Source organism: Phymastichus coffea, unplaced genomic scaffold (genome assembly GCF_024137745.1).
Source record: "Phymastichus coffea isolate CEN01 unplaced genomic scaffold, Cenicafe_Pcof_1.1 PCOF00019, whole genome shotgun sequence".
NCBI lineage: Eukaryota > Metazoa > Arthropoda > Insecta > Hymenoptera > Eulophidae > Phymastichus > Phymastichus coffea.
Genome location: NW_026706830.1, coordinates 2,177,989 through 2,197,337, shown reverse-complemented (window position 1 = coordinate 2,197,337; position 19,349 = coordinate 2,177,989). Strand labels below are relative to the sequence as shown.

Here is a 19,349-nt window from a genome sequence, read left to right as displayed (position 1 = left end):
ATTTAGATAAGACATTTGGCGGTCGCTTGCCCGAAAATACATATATCATAGGCAATTCTCCAATTTCTTTCCAGAACGATAATGTGACTGTGAATGATAAAGCATTCAGCAAAACGCGTGGATTAATGGAACTTCTCTTTCGTAAAGAATCTAATTCTAAATTAATCAATTCATCGAATATTGAAAATTATATAACAATTCTTGAACTCACTAACGCTCATCGTAAGAGATATGAAACAATTGGAGAATATCGCAATAAGCATGCAAATAAATTCAAAAAGTATATTGGTCCAAATTTATCTTTGAGTGGTAGTGCTAAGAAGCGAAAATTGACTATTGATGGAAGAGGTCTTTATCCTAAATATAAAATAGCAAGAAAAGGAACATTATTTGATTATGTATATTGGGATGATCCAAACGAGCTCGTTGATCGATTGAGATTGCTTATCGCCGAACTAACCGCCGGTATTCCTAGTCATATTAATGAAATTTATTCAATCATTGAAAAATTACGTGAAGCTGGCTATACATATTAAGAGAATTCTAAATATTTCTCAGTAATAAAATGAGTGTTCATGTATTTGGACGTATATTGAATAAAAAGAACGGTAATCGAGGTCCTCCTGGTGTAGGGTATAAAATCACTAAAGATGGACAATACGACGTCAATAAGAATAGAATTTCTAATATAGCTGATCCTCAGAAGAGTAACGATGCTATAAACTTACGAACGTTGCAAAAAACTAGTGAAGCTAACGTTACTACGCTTACGACTACAATAAATAGAAAATCTTTAAATACAATAAGAATACAATTACGAATGTATGGAGAAGCGATTAAATATTTACAAGCAAATACTCGTAATAATAATGATAATAATAATAAGGAGAAAGAAATAAAGATTACGCCGTTTGACTTTTTACATCAATTTTAACAAATAGATTGGAAATGAAACAACAAAGAATGAAACACAAACCAGCACGGCGAAACTATCCTCGTCGAAAAGTCGATATAAGTGGAATAGATGAGACGTGGCAAGTTGATCTTGTTGCGATGCAAAGCTGTTTTAGAGAGAATAGAGGTTTTATCTATCTATTAACTATTATAGATATGTTCTCGAAATACGCTTGAGGAGTTCCAGTAAAACAGAAAACTGCTACAGATGTCACTAACGCAATGGAGTATTAAAAACAGACGTATTAAAAAAGGGACGCATTCCTAAAAATCTGCAAGTGGATAGAGGCAAAGAGTTCTACAATACAAATTTTCAAAGTCTAATGAAAAAATATAAATTAAACCTTTATTCTACTTATAGCAATCTTAAAGCATCAAATTGTGAATATTTCAATCGAACACTAAAATATATTATGTGGAAAAAATTCAGTTTAATAGGAAATTATAAGTGGATTGACGTCCTTCCCAGATTAATCGAATCTTATAATAATTGAAAACATCGCACAATAAATATAAAGCCTAAAGACGTGACTAAAGAAAATGAAATGCACGTCTTGACACGATTCTCTTACGATCATCGTCTTTTCAAAAAACCGAAATTCCAGGTAGGAGATAAAGTGCGAGTGAGCAAGTCTAAACACGCTTTTGAAAAAGGATATACGCCTAATTGGTCTACAGAAATTTTTACTATTCATCGTATTTCGAGAACTAAACCTGTAACATATCACCTACTAGATTATCAAGAAAATCCTCTTGTTGGTGATTTTTATGAGCAAGAACTACAGAAAGCTATGTATCCTGATATCTGTCTTGTAGAAAGAATTCTCAGAAGACGGGGTAATGAAGCTTGGCTTTGATAATACTCACAATTTTTGGACAAATAAGGAGACTATATAACAATGAATTACAAATATAAATTTATGTGTATCTAGCTTGTATTTAAATAAATAGTGTTGTTTTCATTTATAAATATTACATTGTTATTTTTTATTTTAAAGATAAGAGCCCCAACCTTCGCTCTAATCTGTGAGGTACTTCCATTTTTATGTTCGACACTAGTGAGTCCATTAAGACAAGTCGAAACCTACCTAATTATGTTCGGTGAGAAAGAGAGAGAGAGAGTAGATTTGAATTCTACCGCGAACTAACGCACGACGCGAATACAAAAAAAATAACGCGTTATTATACGACAAAATCCCGAAACGACAAAAATGTTATTATTAATCACGTTATGATACGACAAAATCCCGAATGTATTTGGTTTCGCTTACTATGACGGACGGTGCACCTACCATGCGGTGCAATTACGTTGATCAGCCGTAATTGTTGCAAAATTATCAACTGCCGCTGCACCTCGATTAATCAGCTGTACTGCCTCAATTTGCCTTTATATGCTGCAAATCTGCTGCTTCTGCACCGCTGCTTGCTCCTGCAATACTATTGTTGCACCCACGCACGTATTTATTCAGAAAACTAATTATTTTTTCGAATCAAAGTGCAAAACACAAATCGGCGGTAAACTCGCATAAACAGCTGAGGCGTAACTGCTTATTCAAAAGATCGCGCGCCCCTTCTCTCTCTCTCAATAGTTCGAACTAACGCGCGAGAAGCAGAATCGCGATCAGTTCGATTAATTAAATCGACTACCGTTGCAATACAAATACATTTAAATAATAAATTGAAATCGATCACATCTATCATATTGAACAAATAATGCATATTTTTGAACTCTATCAGAAAGATCAATAAAAAGATCAAAATGATGAATTATCGCTCTTGACATTCGGTCCGGTAGAACAATTTCGAACTCACAATCGAGTTCAAGAATAATTCAGGATTCATCTTGTCTCATAAATGTTATTAGATAATTCTGATCTTCATGCAATTCATAATGACTCTTTTCAGGAAGTATATCGAAAAGCTTCATTCCAATGTTATTTAACATTTCAAAATTTATCTTGCCGTAGGTAAAGAGATCTAGAATGTTACGTATTCTTCTTCTTCTTCTTCTTCTTCTTCTTCATCTTCTAATACTACTTCCACTACTACTTCTACTACTACTGCTGTCACTGCTGCTGGTATTGGTGCTGCTGCTGCTGCTGCTACTGCTATAATAGCTACTACTCGATTCTTGAGACAGAATGAAGCTCTTCGAGGCTCACAGCTCTTTTAAAACCTGTCCCCACTACTTTGGTTTTCGAGCCGCCACAACCGTCTCCCTCTACTTTAAATTAGATTTACATTTTATTTAACATATATATAGTGTGATGATTTTCTAATATAGGGCCAAGCATTCAATTCATCATCAATATACGTTTCTTGAATAATACTCGTGATATAACTTTATTCAATCCAGCAATAGGTCTTTGGAAATGTTCGTGATCTCATGCTATCTGCTCCTTATTACTTTTTGTAGAATCTTTTTCTTTTTATGGAACATGATGTATTTTAACTTTCTTCGCAAACCATACATGCTTAGAAGAGGAGTGAGATCTCCTGTTGTCTCTTATAGCTGGCATGGCTAAGCTTCTACTACTGCTTCTTCTTACCACTGCTTCGAATAGAATAGGCTTCCTATTAACATCTTATCGCTATTTTAGAATATAACCTCACTAATACGCTTTTCGAGACGCCAAAATCGCCCCCTTCTCTCTTACTTATTTTTTTTGTTAGGGAATAGTGAGAGCTCCAACCATCGCTCTCATCTGTGAGGTACTTCCACTGCTAACATTGCTTATGAGACCTTTACACTAAGTCGAAACTCAGCGGAAAGAACGCATAAATAATTACTTCAACCTCTCCAAAAAAAAAGGATTTGAAGGAATAATTAAATTAGGATTAAAGACGTAATTAAAATTTTAAATATACATTTAAATATACATTTTAAATATACAATTTACGAGTAAATTTAAACATTATACTAATTTAATTTTTTAATTCAAAATTCGAGCCTTCTCGATGATTTATAAATAATTCTTTTTTCTCCATGGTCTCGTTCAATTTCCGTAATATATCTTCATCTTTTTCTAACGCTAAGCTTACTCGCTTTGGTAGAAATATCTCATATTCGTCGTCTACAGTCACTACTACACTAAATCCATAGCAAGTATTTAACAATCTTAATTTCATTACATATAGATACAGTTGTTTTCTAACTGCGACATTGTTTTTCTAGGTAAGAAAGCTGATTTTGCTATTTTATTGATTGTTGAAAAATCCATTATACAATAAAAAAAAATCAATCAATAATTAATACTACTAAGATATAGTTAGAGAGCTACTCGTATATAAGAAACTTACTTTTAAGAGAAAATCTAGAAGTGGAATAGGAGAACTAGGAAGAGACTACTGCTGTTGCTTCAAGCTGCTGCTGAATCACTGCGATGGACTGAGATGTGTTCCATGCATCCCCTCTCTGAGAACTCGAGCCACCGTAATTTCCCTCTCTTTTCGTCTTATCACCACTTGAGTAATTTCTCATATGATTCTATTGCTCTACTCCTCCGACTTCAGTTACCATGTCTACCGTTGTCCCCCACTCTACCGTTGTCCCCACTCTGTCACTATTCTATCCTTAGTCTTTTCCTAACTAACCCTTCTTCCTCCCCACTATTACTAGTCTGTCCTGAGCGACTTCTATCGGAGGTTGGAGGAAGCTTACAACTTTCTTGAGGATTTTCTTCCATTTCTATGATCTTTCTCTTCCTTCGTTGTTCCGCACTGCTGATTTTAAGCTTTGACGTTTCAATAGTTTTGTAATGACCCCATGGAAGTGTATCAGGATTTTTATCGAATATACATCGTTTATCATCATATAAACTTAGTGCTACTTTCTGCACTCTTTCTGTTCTTACTTAGTGGAATACACTTCGTCTATTGCATTTCTCATGCCTAATAATTTCTAAATCCAATAAACAGTTTCGAAAATCTTCATGATCTATTGTTTTTATGACAGTATGTGTTTTTGCGCCTTTTGCTTTCTTTATTGCTTGATGGATTTCTATTAGTATGTGACGGTATAGGCTGGTCATAGCCTGCACCGTGTATGCCTGCATTCTCTCTCCCAAGCGAAGGTACGCGGCTGGCATCAAACGCACGTTATTTTCACGTGCCTGATGCTTGCCTCTTTATTTTCAGCAACGCACGAGAACAGAAGGCGAAGCCATAGGCGCGACGACGCGATCGAGCATTGGGAGTGTGAGAGCGAGAGAGAGAAAGAGAGAAGCAATATATGAGTCTAGTGGTTGGGCTTGGCGCGCGGCACTTGTTGCGACTGGCATTGCCGCGTTCCGCAGATTAGGAGGCGAGTGGTGGGAGAAGGCGTGAGAAGCCGGCTATTAGTAGTGGATTTATCGGCATTGAAGGCCGACGCTATTAAAAGTATACTATACATTTTACTTCAAAGTCTAATGAATTCTCTCATCTTTCATAATATCGAGAACTTTTTTATTAACTAACGGTATATTAAACTGATTATGTTCTGAATAATCTGTTGCATCAAATTTATTGATATCTTCTTTCATTATTTCATATATATCAACATCTTGAAATTCATATACGAGGCTATCTGTATCAGTATAAAGTAATTTTGCTTTATGAGGTAGTCTTTCTTTTATGTAGCCATAGTGGAAGTCATATACTAATGTTTTTGAGAGATCTAGCACAGAAAGTACAATAGATATTGGTTTTTTAATACTAATAGACGTCCATGATAACTGTATTACTACTAAATTTTCATCAAAGATTGAACTACTATGAAAGTTGGGTTGGGCGATCCGTGCTTCTGCTCCATATGTACCACTCCATGCACTAATTAATTTAACGTCTTTTCGCTTCCTTTCGTCCTCCATAGTCTTTCCGTATACTGCATTAATCATGAGTTTATAGAATAACTTTTCAAATTCATTTTTAGCTTGTTTTCTTTTTTCCGTATTCAAATCTACATAAGTTCTAAGCCACGGCTTTTGATTAAACTGAAGTGCTCTATGTATTTGTTTCAATTTGAGTCCGTATTTAATAGCCTGCTTTAGCGTTCTATAGTGAATGACATACCGTTCTTTATTATACAGTGTTGTTACAAGTTTTTTTTGTGTTGATCCGGGTGGTGTGTTATGTTCAGAACAAAGTGGAAGGTCCTTATGTTCGTCATGTAACTCTTTTGGATACTCTAGATCAACTTCTAAAATATATCTAACCTCATTATTATCGGAAACATTGAAAAAATTAGGCTCATCGATGTTAGAGACCCACTTAAAATTTTTCTGCGGTAATGATTAACATCGAAGTACATCAAAGTCTTGCTTGGTTCTTTCTCATTGTATTCTGAGCCCATATATCGATTATTAGCTTTTGAATATCTATTACAACATTGACTAATACCTCCTCGAATACCTTTTTGGATTAATAAAACCATGTCTTTATCGGTTAAAAGTTCTAGCTCAATTTTTGTACACTTTAACATAGCATCCCATGTTAATCCAGGAGTAGTATAATAGTGTGCTGGGTCGAGTTGATACGCATCCATACAAGTTTTACAAAAATTTTCAAAAATATCAGCCAAGAGTAATACGTCAGTTTTTAAGTATAAATCAGAATACAGCCCTAAATCAATGATGTCAAATTGCATTCCACACTTTTTGTGTATGCTCATAGTCAGCTTCAGAGATGTTGCTATCTATCAATTAACTATGAAAATCTTCGATAGGTGGTAATTAAGTCTCTAATAATTCTATTTGTGTTTTGTATATTTATTTATCTTGAATTTATGCTCTACGATATTTAGTTTGGTTAAGTATGAAGCCAGTTTTTCGAGAGATGATGGCATAAAACGAAACGAATCAATAAATCGAAAATTTTTAGTACTACCGTCCACGTGTTTTGTGAAAGCTATATATTCCTATATATAAAGCTATATATCCTTGTTTTCAGCTAGAACAGTCATATTTCTCTCAAGATCAGAGCTAATAGCTATTTCTTTTATTATAAAATGAGAATCATATCCAGTAAGGTTATGGAAGACGACTGGTATAAAATAAGGATTCTTATAATTTAAATTACGGGCTGTGTGTGCAGCACCTCTAAATCGGCTCGTCAAATGACAATGATCTCTAATTCTTATTTCATCACGTTGAAAATATTTTCTACAAATATGACACACTTTGCTCATCTTGAAATCCATTTGATTGCGCTGCGAAAGATTCATTTCTATAGCATTCTTATATATTTGATCTATTTCATCTATCAAAATCTGAAATTCTTTGAGAATCCATTGTGTGGTTGATTGTTCATCATTCAATTTTTCTCTGTACATCTTAAACATTGATTTAGAATCATCGTAACAACATTTTATATAAAGTCCCACACTGAAGGCTTCATAATCTTGGAAGGATCGTCCATTATTTACTGGTTTCAATAAGCACCCTAAATCAGCATATATAATAAATGGAACCATTTATTTTCGATCCTAATAATTAAATTTCATAAGAGGAAAATTAGGTAGATTAACTCTATATTTATTTAATTTTGAACAATCTGTCTCATGAATATTCAATTTTTCTTTATTATTGAAATAGTCGAGACAGCGTTCACATAAATAAATTTGTGCAGTATGTTTCGTTACTTGACTTCTAACAAAAGCAGATAAATTTTTAATCCATATATAGTGGAATTTTAATTTGAAATTATCATTGCTATTTGATCTATTAGATTTTTCTGTTTTATATTCATTAATATATTAACAGTAATACCGATAATAATTTTTAATGTCCAACCGGAATCTTTTTCTTGAAATTCTTCTAAATTTTTAAGTATAACATCTTCAATATTTTCTGTAAACCATAATTTAAGATCTGTCGTTCTATAAATAGAAACATTTTCGTTGTTGACATACTTTAGTTGAATGTCCTCTACATTATCTTTTATTACGGTAAATTAAGCTGTCATTTCTATTTTTATTTGTAGAGCATTATGGATTGAAAGATATTATAGTATTTGTAATTGTAAGAGTTTATTTGCTGCTTTTAAGAATGACTTTACATCTATATGTTCTTGATTGGCTATGAAAGCAGTAATGATACGTTTTTTAGATGCAGAATTTATTTCTCGCCAAATAACTCCATCTCCTTTAATTTGGTTTGGAATGACTCGTAATGGGTTAACATTTCTTCCGACTTTTATGGAATTATTTAAATTGATTTCGATTGAATTCAAATGAGAAGCGCAAGTTTGACATCTCTGTCGTATTACTCTACTTAAGTTAGGCTGTAACATATATTCTTCAAGAGAATTCAAAGCAGTAATTATTATATTTTTCCATCTAATAAAATCATCCTTATTAGCGTCTGAGTTGTAATAGGCTTTCCATAAATCACGTACTGTATTTTCAAAATAAGAAATAGGAGCCATTGTAATGAAAATGCACGTAGGGTAACTAGTACTACTACTAGTACTACTATTACTTCTACTACTACTATTACTACTACTACTGGTTGTTACTGCTAAGAAAGCTGGTGAAGCGGGCTGTCTCGAAAGACTGCGCTCTTTTCCAATCGAGCACGGCTTTTAAGTACTATGGTGGCGCTGAGAGCAGCGGTTTTGGAGCTGTAGGTTGAAGAGGACGTAGTTATAGGAAAGGTGGTGGGTGGGTGCTGGTGGGGAGGGGGGGACTCTGTCGAAGGGCCCACTGGCAGACAAACAGGTGTTAAATTATCGCGAAAACTCAACACCTTCATCGGGCGGCCTCTTTGTGTCCCAAAACTTACACATATCCCTTATACATTGGCTGCATCATATGTCGGCTCCTTTGTGTCCCAGAACATACATTGCTTATCTACTTGAGTGTGCGTGCCACATGCACACACTCTCATCTTGGCGCGGCGTACGAACATTAGCGAGAACTAAACGGACGAAATCGGCCTAGCCGAGATTCTCCGTTACAACCTAGAAAACCGTCAATACTTATTTTAAATAGAACTGTAAATGTTATCAATTTTAATACAATAAATTAACAAATTATTTAGATATAATTAAATTTATATTTATATTATTATTTAAATACATGATACAAATGTCGTGCTCCAAGCGAGAGGATTGCCATATCTGCAGCCACCTGAGGGCAATCGTTGCCCTAACAAGGCAGAGAATTCTCCGCAAAGGCGTATCATGCCAGCGGGTGCGCAATAAGCGGCTACCTAATCGGGAGCTATCACTGACGAGAATCCACCGACCCCTTGGTCTGGAGAAGGAGATTGGCCATAGGACGCACGTGTCGAAGCGGAAACAGGAGCTTCCACGGATCGAGTTCGCGAAAAGTTTTAGGGCAATAAAGAACTACCTCTTCTACCATGAAATCATTCCACAACCTTGTACTCCATCCCGTATGCTAGACCGCACAAACAATTCGCGATAATTCGATGGTCGGTCGCCACTCTAGAATACAGTGTTGAAAGGGGGGCTGTAACGAGTATTTGTTGTTTCGCAAATTAAGTCGCGCGAGCGGAACGAATAATGCGGCGTGACTGAAAGAACGAAAGAATAATGCGGTATGCACGTTTACTGGCAGTTTTTTCCTGTCCGCTCGAGTCATCGAATCTATTCTTGAAAACAAACAAAACGTTTTTAAGATTTCGGTGTGTGTTGACTGATGGAGTAGGCAAGAGAAGCCAGATCTAGTGCGATATCCGCATGACGAACAGTGTGCAATCTTTTGCGAATTGTTGCAGCGAGTCTCCCGTGCGATTTTATGAGTTCAGTTTTGAACGACAATCTGCTGGTAAGGCCGCGGCTCACCTCAAAGACCAGACTGAATCTCCAAACTTCAGACCCACTACCGGACAGAGGACGCAGCCTTGGACGAGAGGTGTCCGTATTAGCGTATCATCGTCAGTGGTAGCAGCGAGAGTGAGGCGATAAAGCTTTATCGACTGACTAGCGGCATAGCTAAGGTAGCGTCCGATTTGTATTGTTTGCGAGTGAAATGCATGCTCGCCATTTTACTTAGCTCCGCGTATATTTTCTCTCTCGCACGTACAGTGGTTTATAGATAGCGTGCGTCGGCCCTGGCATTATCACTGTTGTTAAACCGTCCCTAGCGATCACCCGAAGGCCCACCCGTATCGTCTACTTGGCAATTTAATAAAGCCGAGGTGCTTAAAGCAAGATATCAGTGACCTATCTCATATCGGTTTATTTCCCAAAGTCTCTCTCCGAACGAACTCAGGAGCATCGAGTGTATCAGCCGTGGTTATGAGAGTTTTCGCGATCCTTCTTCTTATAGCACTCTAAGATCACCTGCTCCTCAATTTCTTACGTCTAGAGTGCAATTAACGGGGTAGCAGCTGCGTCTAACAGTATCGCCGAGGTGCGCGAATCCAGCCTAGAAGCAGGGCGAAGATCCGGCGTCTTCCCCGCGTGTGTGACCTTGCTCCTGAGCGCGGCACTCTTGGGGCGTAAGCTGATACTTGCATTTACGTACGCTGCGACGTCCCTTCGCTCGAATATTCACCCCGTTGCAATATATATAACGACATTTGTCTATGACTGATGTCATAGACTAACGAACCATACGCTACTCACGGAACGTAAGTCGTACTTGAAAGGAATGTCTTAAGCGTGAGAAAAAAATAAAAATGACATTATCAAAATCATGCATACATATAAACTGACCAAGTTATAATAGTATAAGTGAATAAAACAGTTAACAGTAGATATTGCGTATATTAAGATGGTGTCATATACAACGCGAAGTAAGTATTCTTACGTATCTGATGAGTATATTACAGTGTTAGAAGAATTTTTTTAATCTTGAGGAAAATAATGCAACATTAATTGAAAGTTTACTTAGCTGTAACTTTTTTAAAACTATCACGATCGAAGTCAAATATTTTTCAATAGATGGTAATCTGGACATTCATTTTGATTGATAGAGAAATCCATTTCAAACAGTATAAAAAGAGAAAAACATTGAATGTCTTTCGAAAGCGCCCGGAAGGATATAATCAAACACTAACTAGTCACATCAGAGTCGCCACCATGATATATATAATACTATGTACTTCATAAATAAGTGACGTTCTTGAGCATCCCGTATTTTGGACAAGTATTTGAAACGCGTGATTATTACATCACGGTCAGATTTATTCCTTAAGTAAATATTATTGTATTTGTATATTGTAACGGTATGTGTTTATTGTTTAAATAAAAGACCGTTGAAGAAATTTATCGGATTTATTGGGCAGCCGTATGTCCTCGGCACAGCGCCGTATTATCCGCCGGTACTGGGTTCACCGCTGCCCGGATCTGCGGCCTGTTGGCTGCTACTGCTTCTTGTCGGCTGCTATTGCGACTTCGAACGCGCTGCCTGCAAACGGGCGCGAAGTCGCGGGAAACAAAGGCAGAGCCGTGGATTTCTTTCACGGGCGAAGGAGGGGAAAGAGCCGCTAACGGGAATAAATAATGACAGCGTGCGCTAATCTTGAATATCACAAATCGGCCGTTTATTTACGGAAAACTGACATGATTGCCGAAAGTAGATGGCTGAGAGATTTTACGCTTCTCATTGACGCTCGAATCGTCGCGAGAGAGAGAGAGAGAGAGAAGAACAACGACGAGTCCGCGTTTCTAAACTCGCACGCTCGCATACAATGGGGTAGCTTACTTCGCTCGCGGGAAGGTCGACCTCGGGGATGACGCTGCAGCTGGTGGTTTTTCGGGCTCCTGGGCGCTCTCGTTGACCGATCGCCCCGTTCGCCTTTCCACGGTGTCCGGGTGGCGCTGGACGATCTGTCCCCGAAGACTCGCTGTGGTGTGGCGAACTCTCCTCTCTCTATTTCTCGGTCACAGCGCGCACTCGCTAGCGCCCGGAGAAACTCGCAGTGCCTGACGTCCTAGTCCGCTCCGGGCGCCTCCTCACGAACGCTTCACTATCGCCTCGTGAATCTACGCGTCACCCCGGCTTTTCTAATGTCCTTGTCAAGACTGTTGCTCTAATCGCGTGCTCTCACAAAGAAGACGTCCGTCTCCTAACTCGGCTGAACCAAAAGTGTCCGTACCTGTTGTGCTTATCGCGCGCGCTCTCTCCCCCTCTATCTCTCTCGTTCTTGGGCTATTCTCCGGAGCCCGGCGGCGCTGTGTGTCAACTTGCCATCGGTGGCGCGACTTTTTAATCCTTAACGAGCACATCCGCCACAGAATATTTAAACACGCATATTCTGTGACGGCGCTCGTTATAATATATATATTTTTCATTTTATTTTAAAAAACCAAAAAGTTTTTCTGAATATTTTCATGATTTTTAAAAATGATTACGATGAAATATATAATAGATGGTTAATATGTGAAATGAGAACTCATACAAATAGTAAAAGATTTTAATTTGTAATTTTTCTATTACAATCAAATTAGAATATGCTAAAAAAGTTCAAGTTAATGCCACAGTCCTGACAAAAAAATATGAAAGGTGTGATGGAATTATATAGATGTATGAATATCAGTATTTATTTTAACTTCGGTCAATTGCAAATGTATACGGCTCTCGCGGGTACTAACAACTAACGTTGAACTGGCACTAATACGTTTTCATATCCCGCGGTGTTTAGAATAATCTTCCTATTGCTCGTATAATATAGTCTTTTTGGTGATTAAATATTGCTTATTTTCGCGATACTACCTATTGCGATAATTCCATAAATAATTATTTTATTTTGTATTGTAACTTTCTTACTTTATTCTAAGGTATAAATTTTGAAATTAAGCGACTAATATTATTCTCACATTAAATACTACCTTTCCTAGAGAGCAATAATAACTGCAAAAATGTAGTTATGCACTTTCCCATGAGAGTCTATTATGAAGCAGCCAATAAGAAATGCTTTTGATGTTCTTCATAGATAACAACAGTTTTACATTTTTTATTCATGAAACACAGGGACACTGATTCGCAAATAAGAGTATTCATAAACATAATTTATTTTACAATCAACATATACACTGTTCCGACTTTGGATAATTTGAACTTTCATAAACTTCCATTCGCTATAATTAAGTTAAAATTAACTCTATGATTATAACGATAATTGAAGTATCTCAAATTAATATATAATGAAAACATTAAAAATATAGTATATTATAAAAATATATCCATTGTAAATCTGATTGATCGACGATAATGAGTTCTCATAAATATCGCTTATGGAACAACCCAATTTTTGTAGTGGCATTTTTTGAACAGGATATTCTCGATGTTCTGAAATCATTGTGCAAACAGTTCTTCTTTTTGACATTATTTCATCATCTTTATCACGTAAAAGTCCAAGCCATCTTCTAAACCAGTTCAAATCACAATGGCACACTAATGGATTATCTAAAAACAGATTATATATTCCGTTTATAACGTAGTCATATGTACTTACAAACGCTATATATATATATATATACATATAGACATACACACACATACACACACACACACACACGGTGATTCAAAGTCACATGGAAGCCAGGATATTTTTGGATTCATCTTAAAAAGTTATATAAAGTAAAATTAATAAAAAATTTTTTTAATAATTGAGGTATAAGATAATGAACCATTAATGAGGACCAATTAGCGGCTAGCTTTAGCTGGGTGGCTGCTTGTCGGCAAGCGGAAAAGTGGAAAGGGGAAGCAGCGCGAGCGCCCTGACAATAGTGTTCAATTCACAGTCCAACCAATCTATCAGTATATCTATAGCAGTTTGTTGATACAATGAGCATTACGAGCTATTCAGGATATTAAATTGGTTTCAACCGATTTTAATTTTCAAGCAAGTTGTAACTTGATTGTCGTATACTAAAAAGAAGAAAGAAAAGTATGTGTATGAGCGTGCTCGTATGCATATGCGTGTTTCATAGCCGTCAATGTCGACTGTATTAATGTTGACGAATACATTTTTAATGCGCATAACTACCTGTAAAAAATAATAAACACTATGTTATTGATTTAGTATAAGCTTGGCGAAAATGATATCGTGACATAATTCCATTTTTTTCAATTTTATATATTACAAGTACTATAACAACGATCATTTTTGTCAAAATCAAAATTAAAATAATAGTACGATCAAAATTTATTACCTATTGAAAACAATCAATAAGTAAATTATTGCTCTGTTGTTATGAACAATATTAACATTTATTTTAAATAAACTCATATTTCTGAAACGTACATAGTAGCGATTATTACGGCGATAATGTTAAACACGTATTGGTCCCGATTACGAATGGCGATAAAGCTATTAATTATAATTATTTATATAATTATTATTTTTGTTAGTTGATATATTTTTAATTGTTCGTTATAAAGACTGCAACGGTAGTCGATACGATTAATCGATACTTCCACGATTCGGTAGCACTCGCGATGATAGAGCGAACGTCTAAGAGAGAGGGGGCACGCGAGAGTTCAATTTTTCAGTATAGCCTCAGCTGTTCGTTGAAATACCGCCAAAGTTTTGCCCGTATGTTTCTGAGCGTTTTCTTTGCCGTTTACCGAGTGGAAGATTTGGATTTTTGGTACGAGTGTGGGTGTTGGAAGTGAGCGAGCAGCAACAGCTACTTTGGCACTAGCTGAAAAGCTAGACAGAGCAGCTTGTAATAGCAACGAGGCAGCAGCAACCGATCTCTGTGACAGAGGAATAGCAGCGAATTCAGCAGGGTCCAACATTTATTTTTCTTAAAAAATTACGGCTGATCACCGTAATTGCATCGTAGAGTAGGTGCACCTCCCTTTTTCTGCGCAATAAAATACTTACGAGAGTATTTTGTCTATCGCGACCGTTTGTGTGTTCACGCTGAGCGTTAGTTTTCGCGGTTGAATTTTGAATTCTCTCTCTCTCTCTCTCTCTCTCTCTCCCTGTATTATTGTTACACATTGTAAATCCTATTCGCGTGCGAAAGTCTTTTGGCCCATCAAAAACTGTAGTTTTCTAGTTATAAACAATTTTGATTTTATTTACCATATTACGTTATTTCGTTCTCTTTTAGTTTAACGGATCCTTCACCGGTTATTCTTTTAAATCGAATTCATCTAGGGGATAGTTAGAGTGAACATTGAGTCATTTATACCTAAGATAAATCGAGTGTCACAAGTCAGGTGACTTAAGGTGAGTTCAACTCAGTTGGAAAAGGAGACATTGGAACGAAAGTATCAAACGTAAAAGCGAATACACGTATACTCATACATGATTAACGGAGCGGCGATTTGCTCTACATCGTTAGAGTTTGTTCTTCAATAAACCCAATTTGTACCAGCTTTTTTGTTTTTTGAGGAGAGTCTGAATCCATTTACGGATAACTCACGGAAACCCGCCAAGTATGGGACTTAGTAGTTTAGGCCACCAATACCCACCAAACATATCTCTTGTTCTTCGCACCGCAACCAGCCTGGAACTGTTTATCACATTACTTCAGACTGGGCGGCTGTCATTGCGTGTCCAAGCACACATTCATCCCTTTAATAGTCATTCATTTCCAAATAGGCTCTGAAGTGTGCTCATTCATTCAATTTTCCAAGTATCCATCCATCTTTTTGTTTCGTAACACATTTGTAGCGTACAGCGCGATATTACGCCATGCGTCGGCTGTTGCCAACATTACGTTCGTCACGTTTTCTGGCGTAATCGGTCCTAATTCTGTCTCTAGTCTCAATCTTTGCTCAGCTCAACGGTTGCCCACGGAAAACATGTGCTCCGCGTCGTCCCAAGACCCCTACAGTACAAACAGTCTGGGGAAATTACCTTACCCAATCTGTGCAGGTACTTTCGGAAATATCCGTGTCCGGACAGAAACTGAGTGAGAGAGAAATCCACCTCTCCGTGTTTTCTATCTTTTTACGGACCAACGTCTGGTAGCAGTCTGTGGGTCCATCGTCATTGAACGTCTGTCGTCCATCTTATCTGCCTATATTCTGTCGTTTTCGTCCGTTTCTCTGTTGCAGCGTCGGCCCTCCCTACGGTCGCACTTCGGTCGTAAATGCGTTTCCGCTCGCCTGCCAAGAGGTCGATCGGAATAACGCCCGCGATCGCGAATATCGCGTTTGTCGAAACTGTTACGTACGCACACGCGATTCTTAGCGCTCCCGTTCTTTGTACGCTCGTCATAGTCTTTGCGCGTCTCCTCACCCGTAACGAGTCGGCCCATACCTCTGCTCCATAAAGCATGATGGAGTGGGTTACGCCCATCAGCAGTCTTCGTATACTCGGTCTCGGTCCTTTCGTGTTTGCCATCAGCCTGCTCAAGGCTTTGGTCCTTCCGCTGGCTCTGGCGGACGCGTCTCGTATGTGGGGCCAAAAGTTTAGTTTCGTATCTAGAGTCACCCCAGGTACTTTACCTCACCTTTGGTCTCCAGTCGTTCCGTTCCTATGGTCATCGGTATTATCATGTCTATTCTCTGTCTTGTCAGTATCAGTAAGCCTGTCTTAAAAAGAGCCAGGCTCATATTGGTGTCCGTCGTCCACCCGTCTAAACGCCTCATCACCTGGCTCAATTTGAGCTGAGCCAGATGTGTATTGCGGGCGGTTATTACGGCTGCTACGTCGTCAGTGTAGGCGACCAGACGCGTGTCCGGGGGCATGTCGAGCTTTATTAGTCCGTCGTACAGTACGTTCCAGAGGTCGGGACCCAATATGGATCCTTGTGCCACCCCCGCTGTAATTTTCCAGTACTTCCGTCCTTCCGTCGTTTCATACGGCAGTCTTCGGTCCTTTAAGTAATCCTTCAAGACTCTTAGAAGGTAGGCGGGCATCTCAAAGCCGTCTAGTGCTCTCAGAATATCCACCCACCTAGCAGAGGTGAAGGCGTTCTTTACGTCTAATCTTACTAGGAGCGTTATTGGTCTGGCTCCGTAGCAAATCTCGTTCATTCTGTTAACTACCTGTCTCACGTCTGTGATTGCTCTTATCGTTGAGCGGCCTTTCCGGAAGCTGTGTTGTCGGTCCAATAGGTCGCCAGCGGCTTGCACCGTCGCGTTCAGTCTTGGTCTCAGTAGCAGTTCGTATAATTTGCCGGTCGTGTTGAGGAGGCTCAAGGGCCTATACGAATTCGGCTTGTCGGGTTCTCCCTTTCCTTTGCCAATGAGTACCAACCTCGCGTTTTTTCAGAGTTTACTGAAAACACCCGCTGTCAGGCACCCACTATATAACTGCAAGAGTATAACGGACCGTCGAGTCGCTACATACCGTAGCAGTTCACCCGGTACACCGTCTGGTCCAGGAGCCTTGTTCATCTTCAGCAAGGTTGTCGCTCGTATGAGCTCTTCTCTTGTGAAGCAAGGACATTCCATTTCTTCGTCCGTGTTCGTGTCATCGATTCTGTCAGGATGCGTTGGAAAAAGACCTTCAATTATCTATTCCATTGTCCTAGCGTCTTTTGTCTCCGGTGGAGCTCGGACGCCTAGTTTCCGGGTCACGATTTTGTAACCCATTCCCCACGGTTCCGAGTCCACCTCGTCTGTCAATCGTGTCCAGCATTATCGTTTACTGTCCGTTATAGCTTGTCTCAGCCTTTTTCTGGCAAGTTTGTATGCCTCTGAGGCTTCTTCGTCATGCCTATTTCTTTGTCTTTGTGCCTGTCTACATCGCTGGTGACATTCGCGTCTGATGTCTGCAATTTCTAGCGTCCACCGGTACATCTGTCGCCGGTCGCGTTCGTATCGTTTTTTCGGCATCGTAGCTTCGCATAGGTGACGGAGGTATTTTTCCGCCTCCTCAGCTAACTTCTCCGCCGAGTCACGGTCCGTACCACTTCGAGTGGTGTACCAGCTAATCTACCCCGTTACAAAACTACTAAACTTGACTAAATAAAAAAAAAAAAACATATTATGCAATGACCAAAACTTATTGAGAAATTATCATTTTTCCTGTTTTCTTGTCGCTCGATAGTCGTGTACCCAATCGGCACTCTTTTACGTAGCTATTACTTTAATTATAATATCATATCAGTGTATTTTTGAGAACTATATATATAAGAAAATTCAGAAGGATCGTAGTTCTCAAAGACGGTTTGCAGAAAAAAATTTTCTAAATCGATTACCATTTTAAAAAATGTCATCTTTACTTTTTGCTCACTTCTGTTCGAGAGCTTGTAGAGATCAGACGTGCATCGAAGCACTCTCCGAAACCAAATCTAAGCTACTTATTGAAAGTAATACATATAAGATTTTACACAATAAATCTAGTTGAAATCGTTTAAACTTAAAATCAACCACTATGGCTGGAAATAAATAAAATGAGCAAAACACTGAGTGGAATACAGTGAACAACAAAATATCCAGAGATAGTCCTGATTAACATAGAATAAAAAAGAAAAGGCAAGCAAGCATCAAAGAGTAATGGTTGGGAAATTTGAACAACACAACAGTTGAAGTAAGTAACAGATTTAAAGTACTGGAAAACAATGAAACAAGCAACAAAAATAACGAGACAGCAACACCAACAGCCGCGAAACCGCCAAAATCACTACCTATATTCGTAAGTGGAGTTTTAAACATCAGTCCTTTAATTGACTTTCTTAATAACGTCACGAAAAATGAATACACACTAAAAGTTCTAAATAATAACGAAATTCAAATTAATAATCCTGAACTATTCATTAACAGAATAACCGAGTTAGAAAAAAAACAAACTAAATTTTACATTTATCAAAAAAAAAGAAAACAAACCGTTTAAAGCCGTACTCAAAAACATGCATTCATCGGTCAATATAACAAATCTAAAATATGAAATTGAAACCTTCAATCACAAAGTAATAAGAATTTTTAATATTAAACACAAAATAACAAAATAACTTTTTACCAATTACTTTTGTAGAAATAAAAATATGTGAAAACAATAAAGAAATATATAAAATTAACAAATTAATGAACCAAATAATCTATTTTGAAGAACCATATAAAAAAAGAGAAATTCATCTTTTATTAATATAGTAATCCGGGAACGGTGAAGAGTGGCACGGGGCCGGGATTCTACTCCGAATTTCGCAAGCGGCGCACCACGACGCAATCGCGATCTGCCGTCGCGGTGAGCGCGAATGTTGGCCAAAGACCAAAGTGATCGCATGAATTCATGACGCTATGGAGGGGGCAATCTGTCCGTGCGATTACATGGAAAGATGAGAATGTGTCTATGTGGAGCGACGGTATACGTCAACTCACTGACTGGAAAGTATTTTTGACTCTTGAAGCATGACCGGTTTGTCGCGCTTGGACATGTTATATGTATGATCGATTTTTTGCATTTTCAAGTTCACTGTGAGTTAATTTAGCTATTTATTGAAGTTCAAGCTCAAATACTTAATCCTAAGCCCCGATGCTTCTTGATGAACATATGTAACTTTCATGCTATAAGTATCCAATACGTCAATAGTCA

The 19,349-nt window shown here is 37.9% G+C and overlaps 1 protein-coding gene across 2 annotated transcripts in view; it reads right to left on the bottom strand.

The window, feature by feature from the left end:
• Window positions 1-12,920: 12,920 nt before the first annotated feature.
• LOC131675319 (protein slit) overlaps window positions 12,921-19,349 on the bottom strand; it is a 1,191,763-nt gene continuing 1,185,334 nt past the window's right edge. For both annotated transcript variants that reach the window (XM_058954254.1, XM_058954253.1), the window contains exon 8: window positions 12,921-13,312. In XM_058954254.1, the coding sequence (XP_058810237.1) occupies window positions 13,041-13,312 (272 nt within the window). In that variant the 3' untranslated portion in view covers window positions 12,921-13,040. The remainder of the gene's footprint in view (window positions 13,313-19,349) is intronic.